This window comes from Telopea speciosissima, unplaced genomic scaffold, assembly GCF_018873765.1.
Source record: "Telopea speciosissima isolate NSW1024214 ecotype Mountain lineage unplaced genomic scaffold, Tspe_v1 Tspe_v1.0052, whole genome shotgun sequence".
Classification (NCBI taxonomy): Eukaryota; Viridiplantae; Streptophyta; class Magnoliopsida; order Proteales; family Proteaceae; genus Telopea; species Telopea speciosissima.
Window position 1 is genome coordinate 1 of NW_025317388.1, and position 23,202 is coordinate 23,202.

A 23,202-nucleotide genomic window follows, 5' to 3' on the forward strand; every position below is an offset into this window, starting at 1 on the left:
CAGTTCTGGCTTCAAAAGAGGTTCTCCAGAAGACAATTAATGGTCCAGCTGCACCTGTTAGAAATTTATTGCCCCGGGGTTTGATCAATTCAGGGAATCTATGCTTTCTCAATGCAACACTTCAAGCTCTTCTATCCTGTTCGCCTTTCGTTCAGTTTTTGCAGGAATTAAGAACTCGTGATATCCCTAAGGTTTTTGTCTTATATAATTTATATTACCTCCATTATTTGTTGTCAGTATACATGTTAATCTATATAACTAAAATATATGATTATTTGTTATTTGCACAAGAAGCATTTTTGTGGTGTAATATTTTTAAGGTTCTCACTATGAACTTTCTTTCCCCCTTTAGATCGGCTTCCCAACATTAAGTGCATTTGTTGAGTTCATCTCTGACTTTGACATGCCCTCTGATTCAAGCATGAAGAAGAAAGATATGGTTGTTCTCGAGACTGGACGGCCTTTCAGTCCCATGATGTTCGAACCCATTCTTAAAAATTTTACGCCAGATGTGCCAAATAGTATATCAGGAAGGCCAAGGTTTGTGCTTAACTGGCATGTTTAACTTTTTTTCCTCAATTTTTTTCTGAATCATTGCTGAATAAATCAGATAAGTCACTATTGCAGAGTTTCTTTTTCATAAGTTGTCCTTTCCCACTGTAACAGAATATAAAGCTAAAGAACCAAAACCGAGAATGAGAAGAGAAGAGAAGAAGAAGAAGTGATGGAGAGTAGAAGGGACTGTGGTTGTAAGAATCAAGTACACAGTCCCCCTCCTCATTGTCTTATTTATATTACTCAAGTATTCAGATTACCAGAAGGATTTCTAATCACAATAGGATCCACAAATATAAAACAGAAAATAGAAATAGAACAAATCCTAATAGAACTAGGAGTTTATAATCCTAATTATAAAACACAAAAACCAAAGCACTGTTCACGTCACTGTTCACGTGAACAGTACTTCAACACTCCCCCTCAAGCTGGAGCATACAAATCACCTAGTCCCAGCTTGGAACAACTCCGACGGAAAGGAGGTCCAAACAGCGGCTTAGTAAACATATTACCAAGTTGATTGACGGTAGAGACAAACGGAGTAGCAATCAACTTCTTCATAACAGCATCTCGAACAAAGTGACAATCAACCTCAATGTGCTTTGTCCTCTCATGAAATACAGGATTACTAGCAGTATAGATAGCGCTTGATTATCACAAAACATCTGCATAGGCTGAGTGATTGGAAATCCCAATTCTTGGAGTAAGGATTTTACCCACATTAACTCAGCTGTAGTATGTGCCATCGCTCGATATTCAGCCTCAACACTAGATCTAGCAACAGTGGTTTGTTTCTTACTTTTCTAGGTGACTAAGTTACCTCTCACAAAGGTGCAATAACCAGTCGTGGAGCGCCTATCACCATCAGCACCAGCCCAATCAGCGTCAGAAAACCCATCTAGATTAATATTGCAATTAGGACGATAAATAAGACCTTTGCCAGGAGCACCTTTTAGGTAGCGTAGAACACGGCAAGCAACATCCCAGTGAATTTTCTTCGGGGCTTGCATAAACTGACTAATAACTCAAACAACAAAGGAGATATCTGGTCGAGTAACAGTCAAATAGATGAGTTTGCCAACAAATCTTCTATACTGATGTACATTTGTAAAGTCTTCACTCTCACTTGATCCAAGTTTGTGATGGGGATCCATGGGAGTATCAGCTGGTTTAGAAGCCAACATTCCAGTTTTAGATAAAAGATCAAGAACATATTTCCTCTGTGATAAACTAATACCTTTCTTGCTACACAAAACTTCAATACCAAGAAAATATTTAAGAATGCCCAAGTCTTTCATCTGGAAGTGCTGATGAAGATAGGCTTTAACTTTAGCAATACTAGAAGCATCATTACCAGATATAATATGGCACCTACATAAACTACCATTATGACCACCATTGAGCCCTGGTGGCGAACAAAGACAGAATGGTCAGAGTAACACTATGAGAACCCGATTGAGTAACAATGGAGCTGAATTTATCAAACCATGCTCTTGGAGATTGTTTCAACCCATAGATTGCCTTACGAAGTCAGCATACTTTGGTAGAATCCTCCCCCTGAGCAATATACCCGGGAGGTTGCTCCATATAAACCTCCTCCTGAAGATCATAAAGAAAAGCATTCTTCATATCCATCTGGTAGAGTGGCCAATCTAAATTGACGGCTAAAGAGATAAGAACCCGAACTGAATTCAACCGAGCAACAGGTGAGAAGGTCTCAAAATAATCAACACCATAAGTCTGTGTATAGCCCTTGGCAACCGAGCGGGCCTTAAGACGATCAATAGAACCATCAGCATTGTATTTGATGGTATAAACCCAACGACAACGGACAAGATCCTTCCCAGTGGGTAATGAAACCAGAGTCCAAGTATGGCGAGAATGTAAAGCATCCATTTCGGTGTCCATTGCTGCCTTCCAGTTAGGATGAGATAAAGCCTCACGATAGGTTGTAGGGACAAAGTTAGTAGACAAAGCAGAAGCAAGTGGGTGATAGTGAGATGGAAGATGAGAAATGGAGACATATTTTTCAATGGGATAGACAATGAGAGATTGATGAGATTTTTGAGTACATGAGTGAGTACCTTTACGAATGGCGATTGGTAAGTCAAGGGAACCCTCAGCTTCAAAATCAAATGGCGGGGCAAGAGGAGCAACGTCTGCATCAGTGGATGGCAACTTTGGAATACTAGAAGCAGAGGGTAATGGACTAGGGGTAATGGAGGTTGGTTCAGTGGTAGTAGAGGGTAGAACACGTGGGCGATGACGTAGACGTTGATAGACTTTAACAGGTGGAGAGATAGGTATGGGCACAGGTATGGGAGGACCTAGAAGTTCTTCAGTGGATACAGGAGACGGTGTGTAGGTGAAGTAAAATAAGGGGTAGTTTAAAAAAAGGTAACATCAGCGCTCATAAACTGTTTATTAGAGATAGGGTCAAAACATTTGTAACCTTTCTGGGCCCGAGAGTAACCAAGAAAAATACATTTGATAGACCTAGGTGACAACTTATCAATGATAGGATGAAGGATGTGAACAAAGCAAACACAACCAAACACATGTGGTGGAGGTGTGAACAAGGAATGATTTGGGTACAAAAGAGAAAAAGGAATTTTATTATTTAACGCGGATGATGGCATACGATTAATAAGATAACAGGCAGTGAGGACAGCATCACACCAAAAACGCTTTGGGGACATTCATGTGAAGCATAATGGACCTGGCCACCTCAAGTAAATGTCTATTTTTGCGTTCGACCACCCCATTTTGTTGGGGGGTGTACGAACAACTAGTTTGGTGAACAATACCATGAGTGAGACAAAAAGCCGAAATCTCAGTTTGAGTGTATTCAAGGGCATTGTTAGAACGCAAAACTTTAATAGACTTGTCAAACTGAGTTTTTATTTCTTGATAAAAAATTTTAAATACAGTAAGAAATTGAGTCCGGTCTTTCAACAAATCAACCCAAGTGGAACGAGAATAATCATCTACAAAACTAACAAAATAAGAAAAACCTAACCTATTATGGACACGACACGGACTCCAAATGTCAGAATGCACTAAAGAAAATAAGGAAGAACTTCGAGGTGTAATACGAGTAGGAAAAGAGGCACGGTGGTGTTTGCCTAGTTCACAAGCTTCACACTCAAGAGAAGACGTGGACTTGCAAGTAGGAACCATCAACTGTAGTTTAGAAAGAGATGGGTGACCAATGCGTAAATGCCATTGCATGGGAGTATAGTAGTAGATGTGGCTGCAGTAGAAGGGCCAGTGCCATCCAAGTAATACAGGCCATCATGCTCAAGCCCTCCACCAATCGTCTTCCTTATCTGAAGGTCTTGAAACACACAATAAGAAGGATAAAAGGTCACAACACAATTAAGAGATTTAGTAAGTTGACTGACTGATATAAGATTTAAAGGTAATTTAGGAACATGAAGGACAGAGGAAAAAGTCAAGGAAGAAGTGGGAGAAACAGTTCCATGACCAGTAACCTTAGTAGTAGACCCATCAGCAAGGATAACATTAGATGAGGTTTGTATTTGATTGAGAGAAGAAAACAAACTAGGCTTACCAGTCATATAAGGTGAAGCACCAGAGTCAATAATCCAAGAGGTATAGGAAGGATAAAAGATCGAGTTACCTTTATAGGCTAAAGTGGCAGTGGAAGTTGAGGCAGAGGCAGCTTCAAGTTGTTGAAGACGTTTGACCAGCTGATTGTAGTCATCACGTGACACAGTGGATGGAGTACTTGATGTGGAACTCTGATTTATATCACTGGTAGGTTTCTTTGAATGGTTGTCAGTCATGGCTGTATTGGCTAATTCATGTGCCCAGTCGGGCTTGCCATGTTTAGCCCAACAAGTATCTACCGTATGATTTGGTTTGCCACAATAGGAGCATTGGCGGGAAGATTTATCAAAAGATTGGAAACTAGTACCCCTTCCACCAGTACCACGGCCACGACCCCTGGATTGGCCACGTCCACGTCCGCGACCACGGTTAGCAACAAAGGCAGAACTTTCCTTGGTAGTAGTATCAGGTTTAGATGGATTGACCAGTCTACTGATATGTGAAAATACTTCATAAAGAGATGGAACTTTCTCCCCTATAAGTAGTTGACTTTTCACTGATTGATAATCAGGGTGCAATCCAGCCAAAAATTTAGCAACATGAAACTCAACCTGCTGTTGTTTTAACTAATCCAAATTGGTAGTGAGGGGCTGATGGATCTGAAGTTCTTCAATCATACCCTTATAGCTAGCATAGTATTCACTTAAGGTTTTATCCCCTTGTTGGAAAGTAAAAATCTTCTCATAGAGATCGTACATACGTGAAATATTCCTTTCTTGAGAAAAACTTTCACGTAAATCATTCCAAACATCCTTGGCAAGAGTGTGAAACATCACATTGGATGCAATAGCAGGCTCAACACTATTCCATAACCAGATTTTAATAATAGAGTTCTCATGCATCCACTCATCATGAGCTGAAACTGAAGTAGGATCCTTTGGATCAGCAGTAGGAGGATCATCAATGATGTATTTTATTTTTCCTTGGGCATGAATATATGCATGTACGGCTTGGGCCCATAAAAGATAATTGGAGACTCCGGAGAGCTTGATAGTAGTAATTTGAACTTGGACATTGTCCAATGGTAGTTTAGGATCAGCCATCTTGCAGAAAGAGCAGCAGTAGTAATGTAAGTAGAACCGGGCTAGGGTAACACAAGACCCAAAACAGCAGCAGCAGCAGTATCACACTTGATAGCAGTGGCAGAAGTAATAAACTGACAATTGGCTTCTAAACAAACCCAGATTAGGGCAGGATATAAACCAACCGACAGAATTAGGGTTTGAAAAACCCAAAACAGTAGCAGAAAAACCAATCGGTAGTAGTAGTAGGGAGGTAAGGGTATGATTTTAAAAAACAATAATAGCAGCAGGACAATCGGCAGAGTTGGGTTTTGAGGAAACCAACACTTCAACCAAATAAAATAACAATCGAATGCTGTACCTGAAGTAGGGAACCAGAATTGGATCAATTGAAGACAAAATCACCTGATAATAAACTCTTAACAGAGAATCTCAGGGGATGGAGAAGAGAAATTTTGGCAAATAGAATTGTTGAGTCTGCAGTAGATCTTTAGTAATATAATTGAGCAGCTCCAACTTGAAGTTCTTCAATCGATCAGACTCTTCAGGTAAGTAGTAGTAAAAATAAACCCTTAGTTTTCAATTGAAAACTCTATCTAGGGCTTAATCCATATATGCAGTAGAGGATACTGCCCCCGTAGAAGAAATTAAGACTTTGAGAAGACTCTCAAACCAGAATCGCAGGAGACAGCAACCTAATGGTTGTGCTCTGATACCATGTAACAAAATATAAGGCTAAAGAACCAAAACCGAGAATGAAAAGAGAAGAGAAGAGAAGAGAAGAGAAGAGAAGAAGTGATGGAGGGTAGGAGAAGGGACTGTGGTTGTAAGAATCACCCTCCTCATTGTCTTATTTATATTACTCAAATATTCAGATTACAAGAAGGATTCCTAATCACAATAGGATCCACAAATATAAAACAGAAAATAGAAATAGAACAAATCCTAATAGAACTAGGAGTTTATAATCCTAATTATAAAACACAAAAACCAAATCACTATTCACGTCACTGTTCACGTGAACAGTGTCACGTGAACAGTACATCAACACCCACCATTTATAATTTTCTTGGTCTCAGAAAATTAATGTATCTTGGATCCTATTAAATGTGATCAATTCCTCCAGTTTTTCAAGTAATTTAGTATCGAGATCCTACACTCATAAAAGAAGTGATGCAAATGCATTATTTTGGATCGACCCAAACCCAGTTCGGTATCCAGACAAAGATGAACCGGGTCCCAACCTTGTTCTAGTTCAGTAGTATAATTAGGATTTATTTTATTTGGTTAAGATATGTAATCTTTTATTTTCGGTAGCTATTAGATATGTAGGGAAGTCTCCAATTTGAGTTTTATTTAGTTTCTATTTTTAGTATAAGTTTTTGGAAGTAATTAGGAGTCTTTATTTTCTAGGTTTTATAAATAGATGTGTAACCAACGATTAAAGCAGATTGAATATGGAATAGTTGAGTTACGGTTTGAAGCCAGAGTGGCTGTGCGTGTGCACTTCCCCCCCCCCCCCCCTTATGCGATTTCCTCTCCTCCCCTGCAACTCTGAGACCCCTCTCAGATTTCTTCCCACTCCTTACCGGCCTTCCACCAATTTGGTATCCGAGCCGAAGGACCACCTCCTTCCCTGTCAATCTCTCTCATCTCTTTCTCCTACTTCCCAAACTTCCTTTCCCATTACTGTTCTACGGTAACAGTAACTCCATCTCTTCTCCTTCTTTTCTATTTTTTTCCGTTACTGTTCTACCATTATAGCAGTCCCCATCTTCCCGAGCAACCTCCCTTCGTTCCCACAGCCAAAAAAAAAAAAAAGCTGTGTATCGACCTCCATCTCCCATTCCTCTCCTTCAACCCCACAGAAACCCTCGCCCTCATTTTCTGCCAGAAACCAGAAACCAAAAAAAAAAAAAGAATCAAGAAGAGAAGAAGAGAACCAAAAACAGAAGAAAAAAAACCCGAGAAGAACAGAAGAGAACGAGAGATGTTGAGCAACAAGAGAGAGCTCATATCTGGGTCGCACTCGAACTCCTTCTCCAGCCGCTGGTTCCTTGTTGAACTTGAACTTGGTCTCCGCCGGCTTCCTTGCTGGTTTCATATCCAAGTGGAAGTCGAACTTCCCAGTGTTGTTCGACTCACATTCCTTGCTCTGAGGCTTCCGCCATATTCTCCACAGAAGTTGCGTGAGGAAGCACTCTGAGAATCCAAAACCTTGCTGGTTTTCCAAATCGACTACAGTACCCACCCACGCCGTTCACGATTCTTTCTTATTTTGTTTTCTGTATCTTCCCAAAATACCCTTGACTTAATTTCTTATCCTTTCTTCTCCCTTAATTTAAATTTGTTCCAAGTTGGCCCATCGTCCTTAAGTTTGATTACCCTTCATATCCCTTCTTTAGTTTGCTTTAGTAACCCTTTAAGATTCCTTTTAATTACACTTCTACCTCCACTTTATATACTTTCATTTATTTACTATTTTGCCAATAACTCCTTGATTTGATTTTTGGGGTCCCATAATGATTCCCAATACAACCATGGCCATGGATTCTTTTGTGTTTAAGTTCAGCGTTCGATTGCCCAACGGAATACTTGCTACTCTGTTTATTGATGAAAGGCAGAACGACAATTTTGTCTCGCGATCTGTTGTAGAGATGCTCTCAAAGAACGACCAGATCATTATTCGCTCTGAGGATTCTGTATTCGTCGAATTCTCCGTTTCTTATTATTGCGACTGTGCATATTGTGAAGTGTTTGATTCCCCACAGTGCATTATTAAATTGGGTCGTGAGGCTAGAAGAACGAAAAGGCATCATTGATCGTGACAGAATCTTGTGCACCCTACATCCTTTTCACATGCCCCAGACATTCATTCTTCATGGGTTAGTTGACAACGTTTGTTCCAAGCCAAAAGAGCAGCACCAATGATACAGCCTCAACCAAAACAGCCAATAGTGGCAACGAAAGATGAGAAGATCGTGGATCAAGTAATGACGGAATCCAGTGCAGTGCAAGCTACTCTCCATCATGGGTTCGTCCTTCCCCATGATTTTCCAGACATTGATGCAACCCCAAAGCTTCATATTTTGGATTTTCTTCAAGTTACAGACATGGAACTATGGACCCCGTTCGTGAGCTTTTATTTCTTCCATTCTACAAAACTCTTAATGTAGTCCTAGATTGGTAGAAGACCAACTAGGAGCCAGTAAACCAGGATTTGATATGAACTGATAGTCCGAATAGGGCAAAATATGATTTTTGGTCAAAATTAGGGTTAGGGTTTGAGGTGTTGGTTATGCTAGGCAGGTGTAAGGGAGTTTATCAGTGAAGGTCCTGAGATGTTTTGACGGGCAGAACTGTGTAAACTTGAATGGGCAGCAAGTTAGGGTTAGGGTTTCGGGTTTTGCAAAAGAGGAAAAGAAGGATTTCTAGGGTTTGGCTGGACAAAAGTTAACCAAACTTGAATGGTTTTCTTAGGAGGGTATGAGAGATAATCGGTCAGATTTGTAGACTGTTCTGACGGTTGGTTTGGGCTGGGCAGAAATTAGGGTTTTGGGTTTTGATTTGAGATGGGGGAAAACAGGGTTTCAGTGGTTGGGATGGGTAGAAAGAGAGGTCGAGTTCTCCTTATGGGCAGGGGGTGTTGTGGTTGAAATTTGATGAAGTTCTGATAGCTGGTTAGGTTTGTGGGGAATTTAGAGTATGGGAAAACTGAAAATAAAAAAGGGGAAAGCTAGGGTTTGGGCTGTGAGAGGATTAGGAGAAGAAGTATGAGGTTGGGAATGCTTTCAGATTTACTTGCAGTAGCAGGGAGTAATCGGCAGCAACTTGTAATGGCAGTAGCTTGAATAAAAATTGGATCTTGGAACTTGAACTTGAAACTAGAACTTGAAGAGAACCACTCGGGCTTCCCATCGCAGAGTGTTGATTGGATCAGACTCCAATCCCACCAATGAACCACCCGGGCTTCACACCGCGAAGTGTCGATTGGATCACACACTAATCCCACCAGCTTTGATCATACACAGAGAAAATTTACAATAGAAGAACAGTTGCAACGGGTTGCAAGAGAGAAATTTCATAAACAGTGAGGTAAAAAGGAGCCCCACGGTTTGCCTTTATTTATAATGGCCAAAGTCCTAAGTTCCTATGCAGCCTAGGAATAGGAAATCCCTAATCCTTGGCTGAGTCTAAATACAAAACACTCCCTCTCTAATTTCGTGTCAAGGTGTGGACCCCCACGGTTTGTTTTTATTTATAATGGCCAAAGGCCTAAATTACTATGCAGCCTAGGAATTGGAAATCCTTAATCCTTGGCTGAGTCTAAATACAAAATACTCCCTCTCTAAAATTTGTGTAAAGGTGTGGACCCTAAAATAAAACATAAGAAGATTCTATCCAAAAAAATATTCTAAAATCACTTAAATTGGACCAGTGGTTCAATCGGTTCAATTTAAAACACTAAAACATGAAAATAAACTAAATATAGGGCTAATCCTGTATGCAACTTATGTACCCCAACTATAGGCCCATAAAAGTTGCTTATTACATAGAAAACCCATGGGACCAAATGCCCAACATGTCTATAACCCAACCCTAGACTTATTTCTAGGGAAAGAAGCCCAATTTGGTGATAAATCTGCATCAATTCGAGGTTGAGTTTTTCTCAACACCGGGGGAATAGATGCAGATGCACTACTTTGGATCAACCCAAATCCAGTTGGGTATCCAGATGAAGATGAACTGGGTCCCAACCTGGTTCTAGTTCAGTATGATATTTAGGATTTATTTTATTTGGGAAAGATATGTAATCTTTTATTTTCGATAGCTATTAGACATGTAGGGAAATCTCCAACTCGAGTTTTATTTGGTTTTTATTTTTAGTTTAAGTCTTAGGAAGTAATTAGGAATGTGTAACCAACGATTGAAGCAGATTGACTATGGAATAATTGAGTTATGGTTTGAATCCAATGTGGCTATGCCTGCGCACTCTTCTCCCTCCCCTCCTCCTTCTTATGCGATTTCCTCTCCTCCCCTGCAACTCTGAGACCCCTCTCAGATTCCTTCCCATTCCCTACCGGCCCTCCACCAAGAAGTGAATGACTGGATTTGAATCTCAGTGGTGGGAAGGACCTCTTTAATGTAAGACTAGAATCTGAATAGATCTAATCCCAGGCAGGATAAAAAAGAAAATCTCCAAAGAACAAAACAAAAATCATATGAGGGAACCAATAGAACAATGGGAAGTAAAAATAAGGGAACTAAGAGAACAATGGGAAGTAAAAATAAAGTGTTGGAGAGTATGGGCCAGAATACCGTGGGGGTATTCTGGACTTTCTACCTTTGTTTAGTTATTACTTTCATTATGTAAAGTCTGCTCTCTATGAGAGTCGGCTACTTTAGGGGCAGTTCCGTCATCTTTGTAATTTTCTACCTGTCAATGAAAGTGGCCAATCTATTCTTTAATTCTCTCATTCTCGGTCCTGCTAACATGGTATCAGAGCCTCCTAATCTGATCTAGGGTTACAAGAAAGAAAGAAAAAAAAACCTTTATTTTCTATCATCTTCTCTCTCCTTTCTCTCTCTCTCTTGACTTCTACTTCTTCTGTTTTTTTTTTCCTCAACCTTTTAAGAGGGCAGCACTAATGAGGTGAACCAAGGATTTAGTTGCTGCCCTCCAACCTACCCTTTTTTCGTACTAATTTCAGATCGATATCTGCTGGAACCATCTCTGTGATTTGAAGTTCTCCAGTTTCTTTGAAGATCAGACCTCTCTCCCTATCGTAGACTGATCTTCCATTGTTGGAGCTTCCTCTACAACCATTCCCAGCATCTATCTACCTTCTACAGCCTTCTAAAGACCCCTAACCCCAATCGATCTCTCTTTTCAGGGTTTTATAAAACCCTGACACATATCGATTTTTGGGTTAGGGCTGCTTGCTGCTACTGTAATTTTTTTGGAGGAGTTACTACCATCAAGAGAGACACTCGACTTCATCAATTAATGGTTTGAAGTTCTTTTTCCTGCGGTAGCTGCTGCCCCTCTTCACCTGCGTTTTTTGGAGTCCCTATTCCCTTGAAGATCAAGTCTCTTTTTTGCACTGGAGATTGGTTGTTCTTATTGGAGATTCATTCCAGCAGCCGTGGACAGCATCTATCAGAGGTTTTCACTCTCTTGGATCGATTTCTCCAAATATCGAACTATTTTTTTCTGGTTCTTCTTTGACTGGCTGCATCGATCACTTGCTGGTTTATGGTTTATGATCTCCCTGGTTCTTCGGGTTGCTGCTTTCTACTCAATCTACTGATAGATGGTATCTGCCGTAATCTATTTGCTGTTGGTATATGTCCTTGTCCATGAATCTATCGTGAGTAGCTGTTTCTGTTGTTCCACAATCATCGCTTGGTATCGTGAGGAAGAAGAAATATTCTTCCCTGTTCTCGAGCACTGGTTGTTACAGGTTGCAGATCACCGCCTCCGCCTATTCTTTTTCTCGGTTGCAAGGAGGAGAGTTTGGAGTTGTGGCTGGGCTTCGTAAGGCACTACCTATTGCATGAATACGATAACTTCTTTTCATGTTTGCTTTATTATGGGTTTCCATTAATACCCCTCCCTACTCTAATCCGTCCATTATTCATATTTATCATACCTTCCCAGTTTACCCCTTTTGCCTAGTTGGGTTTATAATTAGATCTCAATTTAATTGCAATTCTGCCATTCCCCTATTTGACTACTTAATTGACCCTTTGAAAATTTTGGTTTATTACAAGTTTGCCCTTCGGCTTGGATTGTGTTTAAAAGTGAATTTCAACCAAATTACAGCTATACCATCCTTTTTCTAACTCTGTCCCCTTTCAATATTTCTAATTCCTTTCAAATCCCATACTTTTGGTATTTACCCATAACGACTTTGGAAATTTTTGGTAAATTATAATTTGCCATTCCTTCCTTTTTAAGTCCATAACACCTTTGGAAAATTCTGGAAAATTAAAATTTTACCATTATCCATTACATCATCTCCGTCATTTGTCCACGTGTATTACTACACGTGAGGGGGAGATTGTGTCCAATACCATTGCAGACATTGCAGAAAATGCAGAAACTTGCAGGAACATTTGTGCAAAACATTGAAGATCAGCTTTTTCCACCATTGCCATTGGGTATCTTTAGTTATTGGGTTGAATTTGCCGTAAGGGGGAGATTGAAGTATTGAAGAGTATTGAAGATATTTTGGGGATCTTATTTGGCTGCCCTATTTGAGGATTTACAGTTGGGTTGATTCAGGTCTTTCTGCTACTTGCTGTCCTAGTTATTTATCTTCAACATTTTATGTCACTATGACGATCCGAGATTCATCACTGGACAGTTATTGAAGATCGTTGAAAGCTACCTTTTTTGGAAGATTGTGTTCTGCCTTTATTGAGGTCGGTGGTTCTCTCTATCTTGAAGATCGATCCTTCCCAGGCTTTGCAGAACATTCCTGTCCCGGTTTGTTGATCAAGTCTACCCAGTTTTTGAAGATCAATTATTTCAAGTTCTTGAAGATTTATCATAATTATTTGGGAGCTTCATTCATCCGTCAGTGTGTCAAGCTGAAATTTGCTGCAACTATGTTTCTTCCTATTTTGTTCAAGTTGGGCATTAGTGCCTTATGTGCCAACTTGAGGGGGAGTGTTAGCATTTATTTTTTCTTAATTAGTTCAAGCTAGAGCTTCTTTTAGTATATATATACTCCAGCTTGAGGGGGAGTGTTGGAGAGTATAGGACAGAATACCATGGGGGTATTTTGGACTTTCTACCTTTGTTTAGTTATTACTTTCATTATGTAAAGTCTACTCTCTATGAGAGTCCGCTACTTTAGGGGTAGTTCTGTCCTCTTTGTAAATTTCCCTCTATTATAAATAGAGGGCTTACCTATCAATGAAAGTGGCCCAGCTATTCTCTGATTCTCTAATTCTTGGTCTTGCTAACATTAAGGAAACAAGAGAACAATGTGAAGTAAAATTAAGGGAAACAAGAGAACAATGGGAACTGAAAATAAGGGAAAACAAGAGAGCAATGGAAACTCAAATGAGGGAACAATTTCCTTGGTTGAAGTAACAAATAAAATAAAAAACCACAAATTTGTAACCTGTTGAAGCAGCAATGATCTTGATGTAATAATCTTCAAGAAATTGATGTGACAATCAGTTGAAAGAAATCCCAGCAGCTTGTAGCACTCTTGAGCTTGATTCGAACAAAATTAGGGTTGGATTCAATAACCAATGGAAGGGGATGGGGGAAGGGAATGGCATCACACCCAAACTATCTCAGGATTTTCACAAAGGCTAAAGCCAATATTTCATTAATCAAATTCGTGGACAATGCTGGCCTCCCTTACAAACTTTTATAGAAGACTAAAGAAATAGACTTAGACACTAAAATGAAAAGGCCTAACCTTATCCTTAATTAATAAGGTAACCTAAATTGACTAAGAATAAAGAAATTAGACTCAAAACAGGACTCTAACTAAAATAAGGAAGTAAATCCCGTTTTCCTACTTTCTACCCATATTTTAGGCCCATTAAATTGGCCAATTACAAGGTAAACCCATGGGATCAAAGTCCCATACATATATGACCCAACCTAAAGCTTATTTTTAATAAAATAAACCCTTTAGGTGACTTATCTACATCAATTCTCCCTTGCTTGAAAAAAATTTCCTGGAGGAATCAACTGTCTGATGAACATCTATCTTCATCCCATAATAGTATTCAGGTAGCTTGTGGATGTTAGGAATGTAATCTTTAAGGCATAGAACTTTCTCTTTAAAGAACTCTGGTGCCATGACGAACTCTATGTGCTCAACTTCGAAATCAGTAGTTATGTCCATGTGGTCTTCTACAGTTGTTGTGTCTTCAACCTTCTCTGCTTCAAACTCTTCAATGTACGCCTTGACATTTGAAACTTCAAGGACTGGCTTTTCCATGACAACAGAAATTGTTGGACCTTCAACATTAATCTCATAGATGTCAATGTCATCATCCAGGGTGTCTTCACACTCCTCTCCTTCAAGGGCAGCATTAACAGCCCAATCACCTCCAAGCTGTGGTTCACACACTATCATCTCCGGAATGGATTCAATGGTTGTGATTACTGAGTCTGCCTTCCCTCTTTGCGGGCAGAATTTTGCATAGTGACAATCACCTAACTGTGGAGTGAATGTTTTTGCATTACCCTGCTGAGACATTGTATTTGTTTGTTGCTTCATCGCTTTCATCTCTTCAGATAAACCTTGGACTATATCAGCCAGTTGTTGAAGAGTGATTTGGTCACTTGTACTTGGTGTATCCATAGCTCTGATACCAAATAATGTAAGACTAGAACCTGAATAGGTCTAATCCCAGGCAGGATCAAAAAGAAAATCTCCAAAGAACAAGAAAGAGAGTAATGGAAACCAAATTCATATGAGGGAACCAGGAGAACAATGGGAAGTAAAAATAAGGGAAACAAGGGAACAATGGAAGTTGAAATAAGAGAAACAAGAGAACAATGAGAAGTAAAAATAAGGGAAACAAAAGACCAATGAGAACTGAAAATAAGGGAAAACAAGAGAACAATGGAAACTCAAATGAGGGAACAATTTCTTTGGTTGAAGTAACAAATAAAAAAAAACCACAAATTTGTAACCTATTGAAGCAGCACTGATCTTTTGTTTTGGATGAATAAAGAAATATATTATGAAGAAAAAAGAGAGGGATATATAAGCCCTAGGGCAAAGAAAAAACAAAAGGAAACAAGCCTAATGCGGGGCAGGCTGCAAAAGGGAAATAGGAAGACCCCAGGATACAACAACGAGCCTGTTTATTGGGGAATCCTTAACAACAGCTTGGGGAAGCGAACCAATTTTAGAGCAAGCATCAAAGAAGATGGCATTCCAAATCTTGTCTAGGGAGCGGGAGTTGGAAGCCCATCTTCTAAGGTTATGTTTCATCCAAATATGAGAAATAGATGCACAAAAGGCAAGCTTGCCAACTGAGTCACAAATGGTCTTCCTTCCAAACGCCATATCGTTCCAAATCCATTCACGATGAAGGGGGAGGGGTCTTCTTCTGCCCAACCAGCAAGAACTCAAAACTCGATTCCAGATGGAGGCAACAAAGGGACAACAGATGAACAGGTGGTCTGTATCTTATTGCCCATTCCTGCAAGGGCAACAAAGGGGGGAGACCTGGATGTGGCGGTGGATAAGGAAGGCCTGGCTTGGGAGGCAGTTTGAGAGGGCTCGCCAAGAGATGAAGCTGTGGCGGGAGATGTGGCCTTTGAACTGGACCAGGGGAAGGAGAGCCTTTGTGTCTAACCATATCCCAAGCAGATTGGGAGCTGAAGCTGCTTGAGGAGGATGGGAGCCAAAGAATCGTGTCCCCTCTAGTAGTACGGGTCCCGGACTAGATGGGAGGAAGGGAGCTCTAGAGGTCTTCTAAAGGGGAAGAGGAGGGGGGGGGGGGGCAGGGACCAGGCACTTTGGAAATGATGGAGGCAACCAAGGAGAGTCTGTCGAGCCCAGAGGAATATATCTTATGGGGGCTCAGAATAGAAGATAGGACACCTAAGGGATACCATTTGTTAAGCCAAAGGGAGGTGGTAAGGCCATCATTGATCTTGCAAGTGATGGCGGCAATGGCGATGTGCCTGACTTGTAAAATTCTGCGCCAAGATGTCCAAATGCTGTCTTTCTTGGTGAGGATCTAGATAAGCTTGAGGGAGCCAGCAAGGTTGACATCTTTAATTTTTTTGAGGCCAAGACCCCCTTTTGATTTGGGGAGCAAAGGGAAGACCAGCTCTTAGGAAGCAACAATGATCTTGATGTAATAATCTTCAAGAAATCGATGTGACAATCAGTTGAAAGAAATCCCAGCTGCTTGTAGCAATCTTGAACTTGATTTGAACAAAATTAGGGTTTGGATTCAATAACCAATGGAAGGGGATGGGGGAAGGGAATGGCTATCTCAGCCTTGGCATCTCACCCAACCTATCTCAGGATTTTCACAAAGGCTAAAGCCAATGTTTCATTAATCAAATTCGTGTACAATGCTGGCCTCCCTTGCAAACTTATAAAGAAGACTCAAAAATAGACTTAGACAATAAAAAGAAAAGGCCTACCCCTAGCCTTAACTAATAAGGTAACTTAAATTGACCAAGAATAAAAAAATTAGACTCAAAATAGGACTCTAACTAAACTAAGGAAGTAAATCCCGTTTTCCTGCTTTCTACCCATATTTTAGGCCCATTAAATTGGTCAATTACAGGGTAAACCCATGGGATCAAAGCCCCAATACATATATGACCCAACCCGAAGCTTATTTTCAATAAAATAAACCCTTTAGGTGGCTTGTCTACATCACTTTTTTTTTTCCTTTTACTTTTGGGTGGTACATTGCAGATAATGTGAATAAAATCCCTCTGCTGCTGTCGAATATGATAGATACACGCCATCTTTATATTACTTAAGAAAACAGGTTTGTTGGTTAACTGAGTGAATATTCACATTAACTTAAAGAGAAGTGAGTTAAAAAAAAACTAGCACATCTACGTACCAAAACTCACCCAAAAAGTTGAAAGGAGGATCATAAAAGTATCTAATTTATTGTGATTTGTTTGTGCCAGAGTAACTTATCCTTATTATATATTTGTTGTAGTTCGGGTATTATTGAAGTTGGTTATTGAGCATCCTTATCCTTTTGTACCCCCAGACAAGAAGATTCTCAAGAGTTTCTAAGTTTTGTCATGGATCAAATGCATGATGAGTTACTCAAGCTTGAAGGTGTTTCAAACACAAATGGTGGTAAATCATCATTGGTTTCAGCTGCAGAAGATGATGACTGGGAGACTGTTGGACCAAAGAACAAATCTGCAGTTACAAGAACACAGAGCTTCATTCCATCTGAACTGAGTGCAGTTTTTGGGGGACAGTTGAGAAGTGTTGTGAAAGCAAGAGGTAGTCCTATTTATCTTTTTGGGTGCATCATTGCATCGTCATTAGTATATTTTGTGGTTCTTCAGCTGACTTTGTTGAGTATGTTTTATATACCACATAACTAATCCATGGACCTTTAATAACTGTTGTACTGTAATATTTTCTTGACTTTCTAACAAAAAGAATGAATGGTAGTTATGTTATGAATATCTATAATATATGGTTCTAAGCCAAAGTAAACGTCACTCGGTCATTCTTGGTTTCTGCTGCTACTTTTATCTCACTCAGTCTTGACATCCTTTTGTTTGGGGTTTCTTGCCCTCTTTAAAATTTTTCTGACATAAAAAGAAGTTGCTGACTATTTCGCATGTATCTTCTGTAGTCTAGTTTTTTTTTTGATTTTTTGGCTTCAATGCCCAAAAAAAGAAAGCCCTCTTGGAAAATATCTAATATAAGAATAAATTCGAAAGAGAATTTAAGCTCAATTTGAATCTTCAGGACTGTAACTGCCAGGAATTAGGTCAGTTTTATATTGAATTAGGGGAAGTGGATCAGCATCATGGATTTGGGGCTTTTATCTCCAGATCCAACTCCCATGATCATACGAATTGAATCCTCCATGATCAGAAATAAACTTGAAAGGTATGTTAGTAGTCAGTTATTCGAATCTAATGTCTGATTTTTAAGCATCCTCTAACCATCCCCCCAGAAAAAAGAAAACATCAAGCATCTATCCTAAGTCATGGGAATTGATACCCTAATCATCTGAAATGCTGCTTAAGGAAAATGGAGTATTAGGCCTTCGATATTTTTAATCTTATTGCATGTTTCTTGTTTCTGGTGTAGGTAACAAGGCCTCTGCCACTGTTCAGCCATTCCTCTTGCTCCATGTTGATATTTTTCCAGAAGCTGTTCATACTATAGAGGATGCACTACGTCTATTTTCTGCCCCAGAAACACTTGAGGGGTACCGAACATCTGGAGCCGGAAAGGTACTTTTCAGATTGGGGGCCCTCTATGTCAGCTATATAATGCAGGCCTGAGTCTAGGTCAAGTCTATTTGTTTGTATTGGGTTCTTCCCCTAACAATAGTTGGATTTTCAAAAATTTAAATCTAACCTGCAAACAGGGGTTTCTATTGCCTCCCCATAGGGCCAAGAGCCTATCAGGTGGAAACTCCACACATGGTGACATGGATATGGGAAATTGTGGTGACTGATGAACATATAAAGACCTTCTGGCAGCAAATTCATCTGCCACATGGAAATGCTCTGTCATCCATACTCTTTTGCTATTGGGCTGGACTGGCTGACTTGTTGGATGCTTATTTTTGGACTAGGTTAATGCCAACCCAATCCATCTTGAAAAGCTAGCATACATTTAGTTCTCAACGCAAGGATTACCCAGGTCATCAGGTCATATGACGGGGTTGGATGAGGTTGAGCAAAGTTGAGTGAAATTCTATGTGAACACCATATGCACATTTAGTGCATGACTTCCTTCAATAAGATCTTTTCAGTTTTTGTAGGAATGATTCTAATAAGTCTCGCTTTAGGAGATGCGGTGACAGAAACGAAAACTATTTTATAACAGCATTGGGAGAGGAGATTTTTTATTCGTGTTAGCTATTGTCAACTTGTCATCTTTCCATTTTGCCACAGAAATAAACTTGAAAGGTATGTTAGTAGTCAGTTATGGGTCACATTTCATATCCCGAGGACTCAAGCTTAATACAACCTGGTTTAAAATGGATTAGACTTTTCCAATCTTAACCGAATCAAATACAATTTAGGTCAATCTGGTTCAGGTTCTGCCTGATCCAGGTGTCCTGGACTCCGGATTTTGGAGTTTTACAGAAGGGAAATTTCTAGGGGACACTAGAGTCACCATCTAGAGGACCCCCACTTCATGGAATCAAAAGTTCTTGAAACGAAGGCAATGAAATAGAAGGGTTCCACTTAATCCAAAAAAAGAAATAGAAGGGTTCCACTGGATACCATGTGATGCAAGTGCATTGGGGTGTCCTCTAGATTGCTGACCCTGGGGTCCTCCTAGCATTGCTCTTTACAAAATTGGTATCATCATGTTCCTGCTTTTCTTCTCTCTTTTCACTCATGGTCTAATTAACCTTGTTTGACTGGAAGCTGTTTCTAACCCAAGTGAAGAGAATTAAGGCTTGTATGTAAACAAGCTCCATTAGTTGCAACTCAATAGCTGTTTCCAAGATCCTCCCCCTCTCCCCCCCCCCTCTCACCCCCATACGGAAAAGAGCATTGGTTTAAGAGTGCTTTGGGCCCCGCTGTTAGAAGTTAGTCATTGCATTCCTCGTGTTCTTGGTCAGCTTTTTCTCTTGCATGTATGCCTTTCCTATTTCTTCACTTGTCGAAACGTAACTACAGAAAAATAAGTTTCAGCCTTTTTGATGATCTGCAAAATGGACACTTGCAGGCTGGAGTCGTGAGTGCTAGTAAATCTGTGAAGATACAGGCTCTTTCAAGGATTATGATATTGCACTTGATGCGTTTTAGCTATGGAAGTCAAGGAAGCACCAAAGTACATAAGCCTGTGCACTTTCCTCTTGAACTGATTTTGGGCCGCGAATTGCTTGTTTCTCCAACTACTGAGGTGAGTCTCAACTACATCTTTGACTATTCCTGTTATTTCTGATCAACTTGACTTCACATTTTCAGCCTTCCTTCACAAAAGTCCTCTTCCATTAAAGTCAGTTCTGTTTTATCTATCAGTTTATAGAAGTTATTTTACTTCTTCCTGCTCTGGATCCAAATGTTGATTTATCTTTACAAAGAATCAAATTTCTAGGCTAACTCAGAGATTGTTGGGCCTGAAATTTGGCGCCATAAATTGTTCATATTCATCTCACGATTCAACTTATGCTTTTCGATTCAACAGAAGCCATCTGTCTACAGGAACTGGTTCTATGGGACTCGCCTCAAATCACACTATTCTCATTGAATATTTTGCCTGTTGTGGTTGATTCCCTGAAGGCCCATTCCTTATTTATTTATTTTTTGTGTATCCTCAAATGAGTTGCCATGTTTGTGACCACCTAATTTCTCGTGTAGCCCACCAATTCATGATGTCAGTTCGGTATAGGCATGGAAAAGAAGTTCCATCTGACTCTTATCTCATGCTTTGTTTGTCTAGGGTCGAAAATATGAGCTTGTTGCTACTATTACTCATCATGGAAGGGAGCCCTCAAAGGGGCATTATACTGCTGATACCCGCTACTCTGAAGGCAAATGGCTGAGATATGATGATGCATCCGTTACTGTAGTGAGCACAAGCAAGGTACTGCATGACCAGGCTTATGTTCTCTTCTACAAACAAGTAGAGGTATGTAGGTAGGAGGTTTTGCCTGAATCAAACCTTGTAAAGAATAGTAAATCATATTTATGAATTTATGGAATGGGTGGGAGTGGTTTGGCTCTAGTTGGTCAGGACACTGTCCATGCTGTTATATATAAAAATTGGATAGAGGCTTGCAAGGCTCCTTTTGGAGTAGGCTATAGATAAATGTAACAATTCTTCCACCTTGTCAGTGAGGACATGTAATTTTTATCATCTCTTTGTTAAGTTACTAGAAATCTATGAATTTTGTTTGTTCCCTTTCCTTGAACAAATCATGTTGTGAGGTTGTCTCGTAAATTTTTTTGGGGAATTGCTCAAGTTTTATGGAGTATTAATGCATTTCCAATAGACATTTTGCCTAGTTGTTTAAGATCCAAAACCATTTTTATGGTTATTATTCCTTTTGGAAGTGGAGTTGCTGGCAAGAAGGGCTAGTTGGCATTACATGCATAGCATTTGTGCTTTGTAACTACATTGTGGCAGTAGGGAATGCATTAACTACATTTCCAATGCTTTGTAACAATTTGTTGGTGATTGCTTTGAGATAACAATATTGCAGCTGTTAGCTTTTTTGTGGTCCCTAAATGTAAATTAACTATTCCTTTTCTTCCTAATGGAGTTATTTGTTGTTGTTTCTGTAAATTATTGCAACATGGAAAACAGTTTTTTTTTTTTTTTTTGGCAATATGGAGATGGGTCCCTACTATGGAGAGTGAAGCAGTTACATTAAACTATCTTTTTATCTACCCACTTAAATTGTTAGAGTTAAAATAGAGGGGTAGAATGCAGGGAGTGAGTGGAGCATTGATTACAATACTGCTGTATCAAGACGAGAAAGCAGGTTTTGGATGGAGAGGAGAATGGGTGTTGGCCTTGATGGGCTTCTATGCTCATGGCTTCCACCACCATGATCACCACTTGCTAGTTTCTCAATCCTTTGCTAAAAATGAAGAGAACTTTATATCATGAACAAACCTGAACAAAGAGCTGTACTCAGAAGTTCAAAAAAAAAAAAAAAAAAAAAAAAAAAAAAAAAAAAGTCTTCTGCAATTTTTTGAGGAGGCAGAACTCTTCTTCAACCTTTCCAGCATGGGCGGCAGTGGAACCGGAACCGGAGCGTTGCGCTTGGGAGAAGCAAGCATCCCCCCAAAATGAATCTACTTATGAAGAAAATACCCAATTGGTAATTTCAATTCAAAAGTGAGTAACATTTTATAGCAATGGGTTGGTAGGGTTTGGTAATGGTACCCTTACACATCAAGAGATTTAGAGGGCATTTACCCTTTAACCTTATCCTCCAAGGTAATGCCTTGCCCCCATGTAAGGGTGGAATTGTTAAACCCGTGCCCAAAAATATGGGCTAATTTGAATTTTTGTTGAAGGTCTGGAATCCGAGGTTAAAGCTACCAGTACACTGTGGTGCATTGATTCCATGGTTGAATCTAATGAGGAATCCCCGTTGGTGAGAATCTACATACCATTAAGAAGGCAAACACCAACTCCTTGTAACTATACAGTTCACCACCAAATGTACAGCCTAAGGTAAGTACCATCCCTTGATTTCTAAGGTCCTACCCGAGTACATGATATATTTGGCCTTTGAAACATTTAGAGAAGGTTAATAGGCAAAGACATTAACAACGGGGTGATTCGGCACTGTTTCATTAAGGAAGAAAGAAGAATAAAAGAGAGGCCTAGGCTTCTAAACTTAGCTTGAGTCTGAGAAGCCAAGCTTGGAATCTTATCAAATTGCTCCCAATTTCTAAGGTAAATATCCCAACTTAATTAAATTCTTTCTCCCAAACTATTCTTAAACATAGGGTTGATTGGTATTCTGAAATAAAAAATAAGAAGTTAACACTCATCATGCTTGCATGTGTTCTATCTTGTTTTGGGTTAATTATAAACCCAATTCCTTTGCATGTATACTTAAACCCAACCATAGGACTTAATCCTAGTTCAAGGTTAAACTAATGATGACCGTCATCCCCTTGAATGTTCAAGTTAAAGCATTTTCAGACCAAACATCAACTTGCATGTTTGATTTGATGATGAAAACTCAACTCCATACATGCATGTTAAATCTCAACACAAATATCAATTCTGCTATTTGGGTGGATTGACCCCCGTTTAGTTAAAATGATATAACTCCATAATTCGAACTTCATTTGTCTTGGTTCCAATTTTTTTAGAAACAGACTCATAGAGCTACATTTCCTTAGAAGGAACCATTGTCCAATTATGTCTCTAAGTGAGTTGAAATTTCACTTCAAGTTGCTGTCAAGAATCGAATCCTTCTGTTAGACAGATTGACCTTTGTTTAATAAAAATAATATAACTCCATCATTTGAACCTCATTTCCTTTGATTCCAATTTTGTTAGAAACTAGACTCATAGAACTGCATTTTCTTAGAAGGTACCATGTGGAGGAACCAACCCCTATGGAAGCCACAGTAAAAATTCAGCAATGCTGCATTCTCTCGATGATGCACTGGACGATTGGTCCAAAGCTCCAGTGCAAGCTCCAGAGATGCTGAAACATGTATTTTTCCATTCTAAGCTTGTAGGAACTGAGTATATTGCTTGCAAACACCTCCTATATGTACCTTGAAACTTTAGAAATCACACCCTATCTTAGAATCCATGTGGCCCCCACCCATATG

General features: G+C 39.6%; 1 protein-coding gene across 1 annotated transcript; it reads left to right on the top strand.

Moving 5' to 3' along the window:
* Positions 1 to 5: 5 nt before the first annotated feature.
* Positions 6 to 20,791, top strand: LOC122647455 (ubiquitin carboxyl-terminal hydrolase 24; the record flags this gene model as incomplete). Its single annotated transcript, XM_043840850.1, has 6 exons — positions 6 to 191; positions 353 to 540; positions 16,947 to 17,191; positions 18,017 to 18,162; positions 19,619 to 19,795; positions 20,336 to 20,791. Coding segments are annotated over 6 exons (1,143 nt in total), but the record flags the coding sequence as incomplete, so codon positions are not given.
* Between the last annotated feature and the right edge of the window lie 2,411 nt (positions 20,792 to 23,202).